General features: G+C 41.3%; 1 protein-coding gene across 1 annotated transcript; it reads right to left on the reverse strand.

Moving 5' to 3' along the window:
- Positions 1-7,035: 7,035 nt before the first annotated feature.
- LOC113073044 (uncharacterized) lies at positions 7,036-10,683 on the reverse strand. The gene is made up of 2 exons (XM_026245916.1): positions 9,079-10,683; positions 7,036-8,452 (listed from the first exon to the last, which is right to left on the reverse strand). The coding sequence occupies exon 2, from the start codon at positions 8,200-8,202 to the stop codon at positions 7,132-7,134; it is 1,071 nt and encodes a 356-aa protein (XP_026101701.1). The 5' UTR covers positions 8,203-8,452; positions 9,079-10,683; the 3' UTR covers positions 7,036-7,131.
- Positions 10,684-19,604: the final 8,921 nt, after the last annotated feature.

Genomic DNA, 19,604 nt, shown 5'->3' on the forward strand with positions numbered 1-19,604 from the left:
GTTTGTTTTCTTCTAAAAGAGAAGAAAAGTAATCAGATCTAGCAGTTTTTAATGCTTTTCGGTAGGATATGCTACTTTCCCGCCAAGCAATACGAAATACCTCTAGTTTTGTTTTCCTCCAGCTGCGCTCCATTTTTCGGGCTGCTCTCTTTAGGGTGCGAGTATGCTCATTATACCATGGTGTCAAACTGTTTTCCTTAACCTTTCTTAACTGTAAAGGAGCAACTGTATTTAAAGTGCTAGAAAAGAGAGAGTCAATAGTTTCTGTTACATCATCAAGTTGTTCTGAGGTTTTGGATATGCTAAGGAATTCGGATACATCAGGAAGATAACTTAAAAAGCTGTCTTTTGTGGTAGAAGTGATGGTTCTTCGATACTTGTAACAAGAAGTAGAATTTACAATTTTGGCTATATGAAGTTTACACAGAACTAAATAATGATCTGAGATATCATCACTTGGCTGAATAATTTCAACACTATCAACATCAATTCCATGTGACAGTATTAAATCTAGAGTATGATTTCGACAATGAGTAGGTCCTGAAACGTGTTGTCTAACACCAATAGAGTTCAGAATGTCTATAAATGCTGATCCCAATACATCTTTTTCATTATCGACATGGATATTAAAATCACCAACTATTAAGACTTTATCTGCAGCCAGAACTAACTCGGATGTAAAATCACCAAACTCTTTAATAAAGTCTGTATGGTGCCCTGGTGGCCTGTATACAGTAGCCAGTACAAACATAACAGGGGATTTATCATTAACATTGGTTTCTCTGGATAATGTTATATGAAGCACCATTACTTCAAACGAGTTATACTTGAAGCCTGCCCTCTGAGAAATCCTGAAAACGTTATTATAAATTGAAGCAACACCTCCCCCTTTGCCTTTTAGACGCGGCTCGTGTTTATAACAATAATCTTGGGGGGTGGACTCATTTAAAATAATGTAATCATCAGGTTTTAGCCAGGTTTCTGTCAAGCAGAGCACATCTATATTATGATCAGTTATCATATTATTTACAAAAAGTGTTTTCGTAGAAATGGATCTGATATTCAATAAGCCAATCTTTATCATTTGTTTATCCATATTGCATTTTTTTATTTGTTGAACCTCAATTAAATTGTTAACCTTAACTTGGTTTGGACGTTTTTTGTATTTTCTAGTTCGTGGAACAGACACAGTCTCTATAGTGTGATATCTAGGTGAAAGAGTCTCTATGTGCTGAGAATTAACTGACCTCTGTGACGGGAGGCAGCTAGCAGACGGTCGGTTTAGCCAGTCTGTCTGCTTCCTGACCTGGGCCCCAGTTAGTCAAGTATAAACACTAAGACTATTTGCCATATTTCTAGACAGAAGAGTGGCGCCACCCCAGGAGGGATGAAGACCATCTCTTTTAAACAGGTCAGGTCTGCCCCAAAAGCTCGTCCAATTGTCTATATAACCTATGTTATTCTGTGGGCACCACTTAGACATCCAGCTATTGAGTGATGACAATCTGCTATGCATCTCATCACCACGGTAAGCAGGGAGGGGACCAGAGCATATTACAGTGTCTGACATCGTGCTTGCAAGTTCACACACCTCTTTAAAGTTATTTTTAGTGATCTCCGACTGGCGAAGTCGAACATCATTAGCGCCGGCATGAATAACAATCTTACTGTATTTACGTTTAGCATTAGCCAGCACTTTTAAATTTGCCAAGATGTCAGGCGCTCTGGCTCCCGGTAAACATTTGACTATGGTGGCTGGTGTCTCTATATTCACGTTCCGTACAATAGAATCGCCAATAACTAGAGCACTTTCATCAGGTTTCTCAGTGGGTGCATCACTGAGTGGGGAGAACCTGTTTAATGTTTTGATCGGAACAGAAGAGCGGTGTTTTGACCCACGACTACGCTGCCTCACCGTCACCCAGTTGCCCTGCTGCAGGGGCTCTGCTGGAACCGGACAATGTACAGGAGTCCCTGAGCTAGACGCATCCAAAGCCATATCTAGAGCCCTAACATTCTTACTGTCCTCAATTAAAGTTTGGATGCGTGTCTCTAATTCTGAAATCTTCTCTGTCAGCCTAACTGTTTCCCTGCATTTATCACATGTGAATCCCTCATCAGCGACAGAGATAGATAAACTGTACATGTGGCAAGAGGTGCAAATAACAATTGTAGGAGAAGCCATTACTCACCGTGCTTGATGAAATATTCTTACTGCGGTTGTTTGATGAACTTGTGGAAAACTGTTTCAAGATGCAGCGTGTTGTTTCGTTCATGTACGTTACTTCATGGCTTGCTCTTCTCGTTTTCTTGTTGTTTGTAGCCCACATGTGCAGTAACTGGGGTCCAAACTGTCCTGGAGAGTTAAACTCCAGCTAAATTTAAAAAAAAATCGCTGTTCCGTCCGAAACTCTCGGGGTAGGTATAGCAAACTTAATTTCAATAAGTCCTAACTTAAGGAGCGCCAGAAGAGTACTTAATATAGGCGTTGAATGCGTTCAAGACATCATCCACCATGTTCCAAGGTGGAGTCGACGGCGGGAGGAGCCATGGAGAAGGAAGGGTCGACGACACCAGGGGGCCGACAGGCGGAGACTGCACCGGTGGGTGAGGAGCCCAAGATGGAGCAGCACAGCCGCAGAGCCAGGGGGACGTCGAGGTTCCGGAGGGCCTAGGTGGAGCAGAAGGCTCAGGCGACCAAGGCGGAGGCGGGGTCCTGGCAGACCGATGTGGAGCCGGAGCGACCGAGGATGGAGGTGGAACCGGAGGGAAGGAGGAGCCTGACAGAGCCGGAGGGATGGAGTGACGAGGTGGAACCAGAGGAGTGGAGTCCCGAGGCGGCGGATGGTCGACGACTGACCAAGGTGGAGCCGGAGGGACGAGGGAGCCCGGTGGAGCAGGTGGGATGACAGGCCACGGTGGAGACGAGGGAGCTAAGAGCCAAGGCGGAGCCGCTGGGTCGAAGGACCGAGGAGGAGTCCAGGGCTCGGAGGCTGGAGGCGGAGACAGGGCTTTAACACGCCAAGGCGGAGCTGGAGACTGGCAGTCCAGCGGCGAACCACCGCGCCCCGATGGCGCGGACTGAGGGTGAGCTGCGGGACTGACTGGCACCAGCAGGGATGGCGAGGAACTGGCTGGTCTAGGAGGAGGAGAGAGGAGAAGGATGGGAGGAAGGACAGGAGGATCAGGACTGGATGGAACCAGCGAAGGAGTAGAGGGACCAGCAGGTTTGGGAGGAGGCGGGAGAGGGAGGCTGGGAGGGAATACAGGAGACACAGAAGGTTCAGGGCTGGGCGGAACCAGTGGTGAAACAGAAAAATCATGGCTGGGCGGAACCAGCGGAGACACAGAAAATTCAGAGCTGGGCGGAACCAGCGGAGACACAGAAGATTCAGAGCTGGGCGGAACCAGCGGAGACACAGAAGATTCAGAGCTGGGTGGAACCAGCGGAGACACAGAAGATTCAGAGCTGGGCGGAACCAGCGGAGACACAGAAGATTCAGAGCTGGGCGGAACCAGCGGAGACACAGAAAACTCAGGGCTGGGTGGAACCAGCGGAGACACAGAAGATTCAGAGCTGGGCGGAACCAGCGGAGACACAGAAGATTCAGGACTGGGCGTAACCAGCGGAGAAACAGAAAACTCAGGGCTGGGCGTAACCAGCGGAGAAACAGAAAACTCAGGGCTGGGCGTAACCAGCGGAGAAACAGAAAACTCAGGGCTGGGCGTAACCAGCGAAGAAACAGAAAACTCAGGGCTGGGCAGAACCAGCGGAAATGGAGCAGAGGAAATGACTGGAGGAGGTAGGAGTGGGAGACTGAGAGGGTATACAGGGGAATCAGGGCTGGACGGAACCAGCGGGGAAACAGGAATATTAGGGATTACCTCCGTAGACCAGTCGATCAGATCCAGAGCTTGCTCCATATGATCTTCAGAGACTGTATACAGCTCACCCTCAGTCGCAGGAGTGTGGGCAGGGCTTTCCTCCACGCCCTCGATCTCCACGAGGACTCCCACGATGCACGGTGTTGCCGGCTCACACACCTGGTCAGTCGCGCTCTCGAGATCCGGCTCCCTGTCAGTGGATGGCTCGGGCTCTGCGGCTGCGGTGGGCTCTGGCTCCGTGCGGCGTGATGGTGGCTGGCTGGTCTCTGGGTCGGGAGTGGGACTGGCGAGATCCTCTATGGGGCAGATGGTGACAGATGAGCCATTTCTCGCCAGAGTCCACTCCACGAATGCGGCGAAATCCTCTCGAGGACCATCTTCGGACGACAACGCTCTGCATTTGGAGTTCAGGCTGGTGTTGTAGAAGGTGCAGAGCGCGCCGTCCGGGTTGCTGGTGGCATTAGCTAATAGGAGAAACTGTCTGGTATGGTCCTCGAGAGAACGTCCTTCCTGCTTCAGCAGGAGGATGAGGAATTCGGGACGATAGAGGGGATCCATAGAACACTACGAAACAAAAAGACTTTGAAAACACAAAAACAAAACGGAGGAAAAAAAACACGCAGTTTTCTATTTTCTTCTTTAGGTCGGGTCTTCTGTCACGGTTTTACGCTGCCTGAAGGAATACGGAGTCGAGGATAAACGGAATACGGCTTTTAATATATCCAACACAGGGGATATCCAACATGGAGCACAGAGGTAGACACACGTAAGTAGCAAGTGATCACAAGTGAGGACAAGTGAGTCACAAGTGAGGCACAAGTGAGCACAAGTGAGAAGACCCGACAAAACAGAACTGAAGGGACACGGCTTATGAACAACAGATAATGGGGGAAACACAGGTGGATGGAATCATTAAATTAACAGGGACATGGAACACATGAGGAAGATAATGGACACACCTGGGAACTAATCAAACACGGAAAGACAGAAACTGGATCAACGGGCAAAAACAAGCTAAATGAGTCCAGGTGTGTGACATTAGTGTTCTAGGTTATTACATGCAGAGTTTTTAGGTCCTATAATTAACACCTCTGTTTTTTTTTTCAGAATTTAGCAGTAAGAAATTACTCGTCATCCAGTTTTTTTATTATAAGCTAACAGTGAAAGCTAACACCATGTTTCCTGATGATATCTCCCAAGGGTAACAAATAAAGCGTGAAGAGTAGCGGCCCTAGTACTGAGCCTTGAGGTACTCCATACTGCACTTGTGATTGATATGATACATATTCATTCACTGGTACGAATTGATGGTGGACATACAGTATAAGTACGATTTAAACCATGCTAATGAACTTCCATTAATGCCAACAAAGTGTTCAAGTCTATGCAAAAGAATGTTGTGGTCAATTGTGTCAAATGCAGCACTAAGATCCAATAAAACTAATAGAGAGAGATACAACCACAATCAGATGATAAGAGCAGATCATTTGTAACTCTAAGGAGAGCAGTCTCAGTACTATGATACGGTCTAAATCCTGACTGGAAATACTCACATATACCATTTTCTCTGAGAAGTAATACAATTGAGAGGATACCGCCTTTTCTAGTATCTTGGACAGAAAGGGAGATTCGAGATTGCTCTATAATTAACTAGTTCTTTTGGGGTCAAGTTGTGGTTTTTTGATGAGAGGCTTAATAACAGCCAGTTTGAAGGTTTTGGGGACATATCCTAATGACAATGAGGAATTAATAATAGTCAGAAGAGGATTTATAACTTCTGGAAGCACCTCTTTTAGGAGCTTAGATGGTATAGGGTCTAACATACATGTTGTTGGTTTAGATGATTTAACAAGTTTATACAATTCTTCCTCTCCTATAGTAGAGAATGAGTGGAACTGTTCCTCAGGGGGTCTATAGTGCACTGTCTGATGCGATACTGTAGCTGACGGCTGAATGGTTGCAATTTTATCTCTAACAGTATCGATTTTAGAAGTAAAGTAGTTCATGAAGTCATTACTCCTGTGATGTTGGGAAATGTCAACACTTGTTGAGGCTTTATTTTTCTTTATTTTAGTCATAATCCAGAGTCTTTATAAGACACGACAACGTGTCTGAAGATTAAGTGCTTATATGTTGATATAGTGAGGAATATATGTGTTTAATGAATACCAATGATATTTATTTAATGTTGGATATTGAAAGTTAAACAAGAACTAATGTGAAATTTAGGAAACTTACCTGAATACTCACATGTATAAAGTTACATGACATACAGCTAAGTATGGTGACCCATACTCTGAATTCGTGCCCTGCATTTAATTCACCCAAAGTGCACACATACAGCAGTGAACACACACAAACCGTGAACACACACCCAGAGCAGTGGGCAGCTATTTATGCTGTAGTGTCCGGGGAGCAGTTGGGGGTTCGGTGCCTAGCTCAAAGGCACATAAATCATGGTATTGCTGGCCCGAGACTCAAACCCACAATCCTACGGTTAGGAGTCAAACCTAACAGTGCCCGTAAGGTGACTTGTTCGGTTTACTTAGTTTTGGCGATTCCACGAAATTACTCATGGGAACTAGGGTTGGTGAAAAAAATTGATTATTGATTAATCGCGAGTATGTTAATGGACGAGTATGAATCGATTATTAAATTTTCTAAAATCGATTATTTTTTTTATTTTTTTTAAATATGTGTATTATTTTCTTTTGTAAAAAATGTTATACCAGGAGCTGATCATCATTATTGAAAAATGGCTCTTTTTTAGATATTTTCATATTTGCATTATGCCCTCAGTATTATTCAAGAAAACACAGCATTTTCTTCTCAATATGTTCAGTGCCTACATTGACCTTATTAGCCCATCTTAGTACAATCACTGGAAGTAAATGCTGCAGATGCTACAGTCATACCAAGACAGGTCAGTAAGTGGCAATAATAGTACTCCAAAGTACACAGGAATTGATTACCTAAAAGACATGAAAAGGACACACATTCATTTTTCTTTAACAAATTTAATAGCAAAATATGCACCATTCAACTGAAAAGCTATAAAAAAATGAAAATACTGTATAAGACGGTATGGGATTAACAAAAACATTTCTCCTTCCCTTCATTTCTTACTTTCTGAACGTAGTTTATTTTTTTTTTTTCTAAACATGCAAATGGTGACCACTGAAAAACAATTGAAAAACCAAAATAAATAACTGTAAAAGACAGTGTGGAAAACATGTCTCCCTCCCTTCATTTCTTCCTTTTTGATGAACATTGTTTTTGGTCCTCGGAACCTTTCCTTTTTAACATGGTTGATGATGCTTTGGATTGATAAAAGAGAGGAAAAAACTGTGATGGTGCAGATGATGTGGAGACTTGTGCAGAGGAGGGTTGGGGTGGTCTTCTTTTTTCAAGGGCCTTTTGAGCAGAGGTGGTGGAGGCTTGTGCAGAGGAAGTGGAGGCTTGTACAGAGGAGGATTGGGGTGGTATTCTTTTTTCCAGGGCCTGTTGAGCAGAGGTGGTGGAGGCTTGTGCAGAGGAGGTGGAGGTTTGTGCAGAGGAGGATATTGCTGGCCTTTTGGTTTTTCGGGCCTGTTGAGACAATTTGTTTGCCTCCTTTGAGGATAGAATCCTTGCTGCCTCACTAAGCCTTTTCTTCTTTAGTGCCTGTGCAGTCTCTTTCTTTTTCTTTAAATGTAATTGGTAGTTTTGGAATGAGGAAAGGCAGGATCGCCTTAAAGGCTGGTCAATGTTCATAGTTGAGGCTGTCCAGTTCCTGGCCTTAAGTGTGGACTTGATCACTGCGAGGCTCTCGTATGTTTCCACATTCATGGAGCACCTGTCAGACTCTAGGATATCATCCATTAAATTGAATGATCCTTCCACCAAGGGGCCTGTAAAAATGGACAGAATCGCTTTAACAAGTTTGCACAGGGTGGGATACTTCACACCTCTCTCTGCATTTTTCAAAGAAGCAACATGGCTCCACCAGTCTACATCAACTAGACAGTCCCCTTCAATGTAGTTTGGTACACGAAGAAGCATGTCCGCATCCATCTGGTAGGCCCGGCATTCTTCAACCAGTTGACCGATCTCTTCTGGAGGGACAACATTTGGCAAGGCCTCTCCTAATGTAGTGAATGCTCCAACAACTGCATCGGATTGAATTAGAGACGGCGTCAGAGCAGAGAGTGATGTTAATATGATGTTATCCAGGGGAAGGTTTTTTAGCAGAAACTCTGCTGACCTCATATACCCTTCTCTGAGAGAGTCATAGATATGTCCAACCCATACCTTCCTCTCCACACGAGCTTTGTTCATTGCATTGTAGCAGAATTGTCCAACAGAGAGCAGAATTGTCCAACAGAGAGCCTCTGGTTTGACAGTTGCAAATCCCTGCTCCGTACATCAACCTTGAGAATCTCCTTGTGACTCAGTGGAATAGCCTTTGGTCTCATAAATTTGCTCAGGGGCTCTCTAACAAGGGCCACCATTTCCACATGCAACAAATGCACCATTGGCTTTTCATGTTGAAGCTCTTTGACAAATCTCTGAAATGTCAGAAGGACCCCTGCAAATATAAAAAACAACAAATAATTCAATTTGAGCAATTAAATGAACAAAAGTATGATTATGTATTTAAAATACAATATATACTGTAACTAAATAATAATACAACTAAATTCATTTCCAGCGAAACATTAATTGGATCAGAACACTTGTCATACATATAATAGAGGGAATTACTTTTTGATATATTCCAAGATAACTGTATAACAATAAATTTTTCTTTCTGACACAATGAAAAAAAAAAATCAAGCTTCTGTATAGCCTCTGAGGTGACATATGTTTCTAGGTATCAAGTCTAGGTCTTGCATCCTCTGATAAATAAAAATTAGATTAGACTAATGAGACTACAGAGATGGCTTTTGAATATGCTACTCACTTTCATGTTACAGGAGTAAATTATAGGAAACTGATACCTTGTTACATAGTTCTTCACAATATCGTACTTAAATGTTGATCATATTCTCATTAATTTGGTTATTGTTGCTGTAGAAAAGACCTGACTGTTTCATTGCATCATGACTTAGGTCATTTGTTAGATCAGGTGCTAGTGGACTTCAAACACAAAAAATATTTAACAAATACAACATTTTAAGTTGCATTTAGTTTGCTTAGTCATACAAAAGATACCTCTGTATAAGTCAATCATGACTTTTACTCTTTCGAACTCTGAAATGACCACAGAGATCCAATCTTTTCGGTCTTGGTTAACTTGTGTTCCCGTCCGGGACGCTGCTGCCTGTTCTTTCTGAAGAACTACTATCCTGGCCTTTTCCTCAGTTGTGAGGTCATGCCGCTCAAACACCTGATTAAGAAGCCTTCTGTAGTACACACACACACACACACACACACACACGTTTATGTAACTATATAGCCTATTACCTTAATATGCTGCTAATTTGCTATTTTCCTAACACCTACAGTAATCATTTAAAAAATATCTTAAAAGATGTTGCATCATTAGGCCTCCTGTACATTCGATAATGAGCTAAAAATAACTAAACTAAATAACAGACATTAAATACACACTTGTTACACCTGTTATTATTAAAAGAGTTTTATTAGGCCTACCTGTATTTGTGTTCCTCATTTGCGTCCATGACATGATAGTAGTGCACCACGAGTACATCCAGGAGTTCATTCATTCTACTGCAGACTTCAAGCATCTGAATGAATCGGTTACTAATGGGCCTTATTTTGGGGGTTGAGATGGAGTAAACTCTGAAATTGTGCAAAAATCTCCTTCTGCTTGGGGGACTTCTCTATGTCATAATGAACATCAGAGCAAAAATCTTCCACCTCTGATTGAAATGGGCTCATGAGAGCCTTAGCCGCATTTGACACCATATGGACAGTGTCTCCCGAAATGTCCAACAGATTGGGGTTCTCCTTTCTAGCTAGGGTCTCAAGCCCCGACTTCTTCCCCCTCATCACTGCGCAATTGTCTAGTAGCATACTGGTGACCTGCCTCCACTCTAGCCCATATGAGTGCAGGACGTCATTTAGTTCCAGCATCAAAGCTGAGGCATTTGCAATATTGACTTTTTTGCTGGCAAGATGCTGTGTTTTCACACTGCCTGCATCCTCGTCATAAAATCGGACCAGTACATAAGAATTCTATCCATACTTTTGTCCGTGGCCTCGTCAATGTTGACTGAAAACATGGCATTCTTAAACTTCTCAGACAGACGATTTTTAAACTCTGGCGAGATGCCATGTGTAAGAAGATAGCTTGCGTGCTGCCTGGAGACAGACAGATGCGCCAGGGCGGGTCTATTCTCCGCTAATTTTTTACATAAAGTGACGAGTGGGTGGGCGATATTAAATGACAGGTCAAGCTCAGCAATGAAGGAGCACAAGCGAATTTTTAAATCGGTCACACGATCGGTCATTGAGGGTGGAATAGATGCCGTGGCTGTTGCCCCTGGCAAACGTGAGGTGTGTTGCAGTGCTCTGACTGTTGCTTTGTGAACAGGGTCTAATTCGTGCCGTGAAAGTACTTTTTTCCCGCTAGTTCCATACATTAGTTTTCTGGCACACACAGTGCAATAGCATGCTCCTGGTTGCCAGAGTTTTTGACACCAGCTTCCAAAGGGCTTTCCGTCGCTACCCACATCCTCAATCCAAGCCCAGCGCCATTTATTCTTTATGCTTTTATCAATGTCTTTAATGTCTTCCCCTGGCTTCATAAACATAGGCATGACTTACGTTTTGAGTTGAGAAATATGAGACACAATTTTAAACACCTTCGCGCATGGAGCATTGCCTTAACCTGTATCAATCTATTTGACAAAGACAAGAGGCCCGCCCCTTAACTACTTCTGATTGGCTCATGAGTCATTGGGCGTTAAAGCTGCTCTCTGACCTGCGCATCTCAGATCTAAATGACAGATCAATACGACGACATATAGTGGCATGTTAAAAAAAATGTATTTAATAAAAACAATCTAAGTTTCCGAGATTAAAGTCGAAACTCCGAGATTAAAGTCGGAATATTCAGAGAATAAAGTCGAAATATCTAACCTCTGCAAATAATAAAAATAATATTAATAATAAAAATAAAGTCGGAGAATAAAGTCGAAATGTTCAGAGAATAGAATACTTTATTCCGTGCGGAAACAAGGGTATGGTTGTGACGATGACGCGCTTGATTTATTAGCCTATGTAGCCTACTGCTGTTCTGTTTGCATAGACAGAACATAGCAAAACGTTTAGATATCGTTTCAGCTATTAAAACAGTTCCGTTTTGTATGTTTGGCACATTGATTTAGTTTCTGTTTTATTAAGTTCACTTATTTATGAATAAACTAGTGTATTCTAAATCAGTGACGCAAGATCCTTTGTGCAAGCTTCCACTCTCCGCACAAACCAATGGATATGCGCCTATACCTTATTTATATCTGACGAATAAAAAATCTTCCCATTACAACTTAATTAATAAAAACAGAAACAAAATTACTTTGCCATACATACAAAACGGAACTATTTTAATAGCTGAAACGATGTCCAACAGAACAGCAAATATTCTCTTCCGTGCTTTTAAAAACAGACATCAAATAAACATTAGACAATCTTTTTTATTATTATTATTTTTTTTTTAACATGGCACTAAAACACCGCCATAGACCAATATAACCAGAACCTGATTTTTTTTTTTTTTTTTCGCAGCCACAGTAGCCTACGCCGGAAATCCGGCGTGGTGCCGGAATGCTATCACCCCTGCAGAAAGAGCAGGTGTGTAACATGGAAGAACCAGGAACGAGCAACCAACCGATCCACCCAGCTCCATCTGGGGACAAAGCAAGCATGTGGATTAATTTTGATTTTCATTGCAGGACCTCTAAACATGTTGATAAAACGCATGGCGTCTGTCGACATTGCCACACTAAACTGAAGTACTGCGGCAATACGAGCAACTTGAGGGCCCACATTTCACGCTTTCATCCAGAGGAGGCAGGGTGGGTTAAAGACAACCGCCTGAAGCCCGTCATCCCACCGAATCAGCACGCTCTCCACGATATGACAAAATTGGCACCCGGGCTCAGAGAGAGCTAAGAAAATCACAACGTCGATATCTTATTTTAAAGCTAAGATATAAAGATATGAGGCCATACAGTGTGGTGGAAAATCAAGACTTCTGCTACATGGTCCACAGTATGGAGCCAAGGTATGTGGTACCATCCCGGAGCTTTTTTACACACAAGTCGATTCCTATTCTTTACAAGGAGACAAAGTTTTTTAGTGCAAGTCAAGTCAAGTCACCTTAATTTATATAGCGCTTTAAACAAAATGCATTGCGTCAAAGCAACTGAACAACATTCATTAGGAAAACAGTGTGTCAAAAATGCAAAATCACAGTTCAAGGCAGTTCATCATTGAATTCAGTGATGTCATCTCTGTTCAGGTAAATAGTTGCATTTATTTGCAATCAAGTCAATTATATCGCTGTAGATGAAGTGACCCAAACTAAGCAAGCCAGAGGCGACAGCAGCAGGACCCGAAACTCCATCGGTGACAGAATGGAGAAAAAAACCTTGGGAGAAACCAGGCTCAGTTGGGGGGACAGTTTTCTTCTGACCAGACGAAACCAGTAGTTTCATTCCAGGCTGCAGCAAAGTCAGATTGTGCAGAAGAATCATCTGTTTCCTGTGGTCTTGTCCTGGTGGTCCTCTTTACAGGGGATCTGTATCTGGGGCTCTAGTTGTCCTGGTCTCCGCTGTCTTTCAGGGATGTAGAGGTCCTTTCTAGGTGCTGATCCACCATCTGGTCTGGATACATACTGGATCCAGGTGACTGCAGTGACCCTCTGATCTGGATACAGACTGAATCTGGTGGCTACGGTGACCTCGGAATAAGAGAGAAACAGACGAATATTAGCATAGATGTCATTCTCCTAATGATGTAGCAAGTACATAGGGTGTTATGGGAAGTGTTTCCGGTTCTGGTTTACCTAATTAATGCAGCCTAAAAATCCTTTAACGGATTTGGATATTTAAAGCATATTAGTATGTTATGTGTAAGCCAGGTAAAATAGATGGGTCTTTAAAAATAGATCTAAACTGCAAGAGTGTGTCTGCCTCCTGAACAATGTTAGGTAGATTATGTAGGTTATTCCAGAGTTTAGGCCCCAAATAGGAAAAGGATCTGCCCGCAGTTGATTTTGATATTCTAGGTATTATCAAATTGCCTGAGTTTTGAGAACATAGCGGACATAGAGGATTATAATGTAAAAGGAGCTCATTCAAATACTGAGGTGCTAAACCATTCAGAGCTTTATAAGTAATAAGCAATATTTTAAAATATATACGATGTTTGACAGGGAGCCAGTGCAGTGTTGACAGGACCAGTGTCCCTCAAGTGTGCTCCCAGGGTAGCAATAATTGCGATGCCTGGACCTCCAGAGCCACCGTCTCATATGTGACCATTACAGCTCATCATGTCAACAGTGAGTGGAAGCTAATTTCATACGTGCTTCAGACGAGAGCTATGGATGATAGCCACATGGGCGCTAATATTTGCGAGTTTCTCAAAGCTGTGGCGGACGAGTGGGGGATAGAGACACACGGCCTGGTTCTAGTCACCGACAATGCTTCAAATATGAATGTGGCTGCAGAGCTTGGCAACTTTCTACATGTCCGTTGTTCCGCTCATACCCTAAACCTTGCCTGCCAACGAGTGCTGAAGTTGCCCGCTGTAGCCCGACTGTTGGGTCGAGTGAGACGGATCACCGCCTTCTTCCACCGCAGCACCACAGCCAGTCATGTGCTGTAACAAAAGCAGGCCCTACTAGGTAAGCAAAAGGCTTAAAATTAATTAAAAAAATAAAATATTTACCTTTGTAATAGAAGTAAATCTATTTTAACGGTTGCATTCAAAGCAAGCTTTTTATTCTATTCTAAATTACCAATTAGGCTATTTAAAAATATAATTCCTTATATAGGCTACTAGAAATTAGCTTTTCTTCTTTTTTAATTTTACCAGAACTGCCTAAACACAAACTGAAGACAGATGCTCCAACAAGGTGGAATAGTGGCTTTGACATCCTTGAACAGCAGCCTGCCATCTGCGCTGCGCTCCTATCCCCTCAAGTAAGTATTGGATTTACGAAGGTTTGAAAAATATTTTAGTTAATTGAAATAAATAAAAAACTAGACTTTAGAATAAAAATATTATACAAATATGATAGTGTATACACAAAACTAAAAAAAAAAAAAAAAAAAAAAAATATATATATATATATATATATATATATATATATATATATATATATATATATATATATATATATATATATATATATATGTCAATTCAATTTGACAGGACAGCCTTGAGTAGGCACTGGTGCATGTGTTTGAGACAGTCTAAATGACTGTGAGTCATTGTGTTGGCGTGAATGGAAAACTCTTATAGCATACAGTGTTAATTCCTTTATTTTAACTTTTCCTGTTCTCAATTCCCATCATCCTTACAGGTGAGGAAAGGTGCGCATGACATCTGCACACTGAGTGAGGAAGACGCGTCCGGCGCTGAACACCTTGTGAAGACCCTCAAGCCCATGAAATTGGCCACCACCACAATGTCTGAGGAAAGCATGCCTACTCTCTCAATCATTGCCCCACTACACATACAGCTCCTGGCCGACTTCACCCCTGCACCAGAGGATGATCCGATGACCCGGGAAATCAAGCATGATCCTCGCTTTAGAGCTATCCCATTCCTTTCAGAGGATGAAAAAGTGGAGACATACAGCAGAGTGACTACAGAGGCTGCATCATCCCTCGAGGTATTCTCTCTTGATATTAATAATTTTACTGTTTTTAGAGAATGATTAATTAATGATGTGATTAATAGAATGCTTTGTATCAGTTGTGTGCTTTGTATGCTTTGTGTCTTATTTCACTGCTTCCCTGTGTTAGGTGATGAGGCAAAAGAGGCTGAAGTTCCTGAGGGGGAAGGTGATGACATGGCTGAGGGACATGATGATGGTGAGGAGGATGATGCAGTTCATAAGGTTTGCGACGAAGCCCTGAAGCTGGATGAAGATGGCCCTTCCACGCCCTCTACCTCAAGACCATCTTCTCTGACTGCACTGCTGGGCCAAACATTTAATGTTGCTGTCACCACAGCAGAGCCCAAGTCGGCACACACCAAGGCTGAGGAAGAGGTTTGCATGTATCTGGAGACCCCTTCGCTTCCTCTCACCGATGACCCTCTTGAGTGGTGGAGCACCAACCATCATGTATATCTTCTCCTAGCTAAACTGACCAAACGATATTTATGTATCCCAGGTACGAGCGTTGCTGCAGAGAGAGTGTTCTCCACTGCGGGAGACATTGTGTCAGCACGACGGAGCACACTCATGCCACAACATGTGGACCAGCTGGTCTTCCTCCATAAGAATCTGGTCATTCCAGAGCTATGAATGTTTAGTACAACTTGATTGCTCACAAGTTAGTGTGTTGCATTTTGACACTGTGTTCTACAGTACAGTATATAAGCTGAAGCTTATAAGTTGTTCAAAAATTGTCACTTTGTCTTCTTAATGATTAAATTGGACAATTTTCTTCTAGACAGACAAGGTGTTTAGGTGGAGAAAAAACGTTCTTTACCTTGACGTTTCGACTACAACCTGCAGTCTTCCTCCACCTGAACACATTGTCTTTCTAGAAGAAAATTGTCTAATTTCTACAGTATGTTGGTTCTGATCTACTTCCTAAAGGAAATAAGCCTTTCATTTATTTGTTATTGTTTATTTCAACTTGATGAGTCACAACACAATGTGATGTATTCATTTCTGTGTTCTACAGAACATAAGCTACATACAAATAACACAACATAGAAAGTGCTTTGAGTTGTTGTTACTCAATAAAAGAGTTAAGTAATTCAGTAGCTGACTTTTTTTTAATGCTGCAATCAATTTGTAGTGTATTTTTACTGTTGTGAAATCGAGAATCGTTAATAATCGAAAATCGACTGTAATCGAATCAGGACTTCAATAATCATAATCAAATCGAATCAGGAAATCAAACAGATTAACCACCCCTAGTGGGGACGTGATAATATGTCGTGGCCATGAGATAATTTTGTCGAGGTAAGAACATCCTTATGTCATGGCCTTGAGAAGCTATGTTGAGGGAACAGCATCAATTTCTCTTGGCCACGATTCTTATGTTGAGGGAATGACATGTTTTTCTCGTGGCCACGAGTTTAATGCGTAAACAAACCTGTGTGACCATAGCAACCCGGGATTAAAGAAAACAGCGGTTCAAATGAAAACGCTAATGACAAGCTAACGAGTGCTAATGCAATGCAGGTGTACTGCACTCACGGATATAAAATAAAAGTGAACAATCAAAATTAATCTGATAAGATTGATCGATAATATCAGAAATATGGTGTGAATTAAGTTATATTTTATCACTTTAAAAAAACAGAAAGTGATAGTACGATAAAGATTATAGAAAAAAAATGGCCACATGGAGCTGTGGATGTCTTGTGAAATATATTTTTCTTCATTATGTTACTGTTTTGTTGTTTCTTTGGTACTTTTTGGGGGTGTTCACTAATACTATTTTACCCCTCCCCTCAAAGCAAGCTTCTTCACATGAGTTTTTTAACATCATCAAATAAAAAATCTAAATATATTACAAGCTGTTTTCATCATCAGAAACAAAGCTGAAATAATAATAATAGTTAAAAAAAATGCATAAGCATAATGCAACAATAACACTGTTTCAGCTATTCAGACTTGCTGTGTCGTCACCAGTCACAAGACATTTCAACTCTTTTTTTTTTTTTATCTTGTGCTATAATGCCTATAATACTATTTCTAAACTAAACTGTTTTCTTATAGAAAACAAAAATTAATGTAAATTATAGTTTTAATTAAAGGGGTCTTATGATACGATTTAAAATTTTCCTTTCTCTTTGGAGTGTTACAAGCTCTTGCATTACAAGTGCATAAAGTCTCAAACCAAAGAGATATTCTTTATGAAAGTTAAGAGTCATACACACCTACCTAAAGTGGCTCGTTCAAACATCCACCCACATGTCTACGTCATGATAAGGGAAGATTTGCATAACACCGCCCAAAGTTTCACACAAAGAAAAAAAAGGCGTAACTTTTATTCTCGCTTTTGCCACAATGCCATGTCGTGGAGTCGCTATGTGTTTCCTTCCAAAAGAGGACTCAAACCCAAATATTCAGATGTGTGCAGCACAATTTATGGGGACTCCATAAAGGAGGATGAGGAGTTTCCTGTGAGAGTAGCCTACAATGTCAGTGACTGTTTCTATAAAGTGGGGCAGTTTCAACTTTGCAAGGACAGTTGCTTCTGACTCACAGTCTGTAAGTACAATGTTATATGTAAAGGATTTGCCACTGATGATTCAAACGTGAGTTTTAAGCGGTGTAGAATAGCGCTTGTTGTTTGTCGTTTCTCCGATCGGGACATAGAGGACCCCTCTAAGAAAAACTGTGGCTTATGTGTTAATATTGTCTGAAATCTGTTTTCTGCCCTTGTGATCCCCATGAGCAAGTTTCTCCCTCATTTGGTTCAGGTGTGTCCCGTTTATTTACACTGATTCAGTCTTGTCTGTTCATTTGTCCAGTGTCATCTATACTTTAATCTATGTGTGTGTGTGTGTTCCTGCCTGCACTGTGTACCCCTGTGTTTGGATTATTAAAACTATTTTTGACTCACCCTCATCTCCGCATTCCTCGACTCATCACTGTAGCACCTTGACAGTTTATCTGTAGTTTGCTGTGTATTTTCCTGAGTGTTCTTCAGGCTGATAAAAGATTTTGGAAATTATCCTGTTTTGTTTGTGTTGTACTACATATTGTGACAGAAGTAAAGTTGACCGATTAATATTTTTATGATTTTTAGTGCCTACAACTGTAATTTATATTCAAATATTGATGGTTTTAGAAACTGCAGACAATTCAGTATTACATCTATGGTACCATCATTAAGGCGTCAATCTTTATTCTTTGGTCATATTAGGAGGTTTTGTTGATTGTTTCTGTCCTTCTGTATTTAATGCAAATGAAATGGTGATGATTTAAAATGTTAATTTCTGCAAAGGTCCTTCAGGAGTTTTATGGTAAACTATAAAGAAATCTCTACTGATGACCTATAGCCATCAGTTGAGCTCTTTGTTTCCACATACTATACATGTGAACTGGCCAATATAATGATTTGAGTTTTTTTCTTTCCACTGCAGATCAGAGGAAGCAGATTTCCTGCTGTGTCTGTGACATGCCAGCTTGCATTAAAAGCTAAACTATGTTGATTTTAACGGACCATATGGTAATCTGAATCTGTGTCATGTCATGTCGCTAATGGAAATGACTGTAATAAATAAAACAGTGCAGACAGATGCAGAAGTCTTATGCAGAGAAATTAAGGGACTGTTTAAGACAGGGAGAGAAGTGTCCATTGGCATGATTAAATATACAGTCGTGGCCAAAAATATCGGCCCCCTTGGTAAATATAATCAAAGAAGGCTGTGAAAATTCTTCTGCATTGTTAATCCTTTTAATCTTTTATTTAAAAATTTCACACAAATGTATCCTTTCATTGGATAATTAGAATTTAAAATGGGGGAAATATCATTATGAAATAAATGTTTTTTCTCTAATACACATTGGCCACAATTAATGGCCCCCTTTTATTCAATACTTTTTGAAACCTCCATTTGCCAGTTTACCAGGTCTAAATGTTCTCCTATAATGCCTGATGAGGTTAGAGAACACCTCACAAGAGATCAGAGACCATTCCTTCATCCAGAATCACTCCAAACCCTTTAGATTCCCATCTCCATGTTGGTGCTTCTCCTCTACAGTTCTCTCCTCTCATTTTCTATAGGGTTCAGGTCAGAGGACTGGAATGGCCATAGCAGAAGCTTGGTTTTGAGCTCAGTGACCCATTTATGTGTTGTTTTTGAGTTTTGTGTTTGAGTTATTGTACAGTTGGAAGATTCAAACATGGCCCATTATACGATCACTTACTGATTTTTTTATCTGTTGGTATTTGATAGAATCCATGATGCCATGTGTCTAAACAAGATGTCCAGGACCTCCAGCAGAAATATAGGCCCACAACATAAAAAATACAGCTCTATATTTCATTGTTCACATGCTGTACTTTTTATCTCCATGTTCACCAAACCCATCTTGAGTGTTTGCTGCTTAAAAGCTAATTTTTAGTGTCATCTGACCATAGAAGCCTCTCCCAATTGAAGTTCCAGTCACATCTGATAACTGAAAATGCTTTAGTTTGTTTTTGGATGAGCCAGGAGAATTTTCTTGTAACCCTCCCAAACAACGTGGTGATGTAGGTTCTGTTTGACAATTTTTTTAAAGGTTTTCTGAACCCAAGATTCAACTGTTTTCTGCAAGTCTTTAGCCACTGAAACTCTCCTTCTCACCGTGCATTAGGACGATATAGACACACCTCCTCTTCCAGGCAGATTCATAACCTTTTATGTTGATTGGAAATTCTTAATTATTGCCCTGATGGTGGAAATGAGAATTTTCACTGCTCTAGCTCTTTTCTTAAAGCCACTTCACCAATTTGTGAAGCTCAGTTATCTTTTGCTGCACATCAGAAATATATTCTTTGGTTTTTCTCATTGTGATAGATGATTAAGGG

This window comes from Carassius auratus, unplaced genomic scaffold, assembly GCF_003368295.1.
Source record: "Carassius auratus strain Wakin unplaced genomic scaffold, ASM336829v1 scaf_tig00011275, whole genome shotgun sequence".
NCBI classification, from domain to species: Eukaryota; Metazoa; Chordata; class Actinopteri; order Cypriniformes; family Cyprinidae; genus Carassius; species Carassius auratus.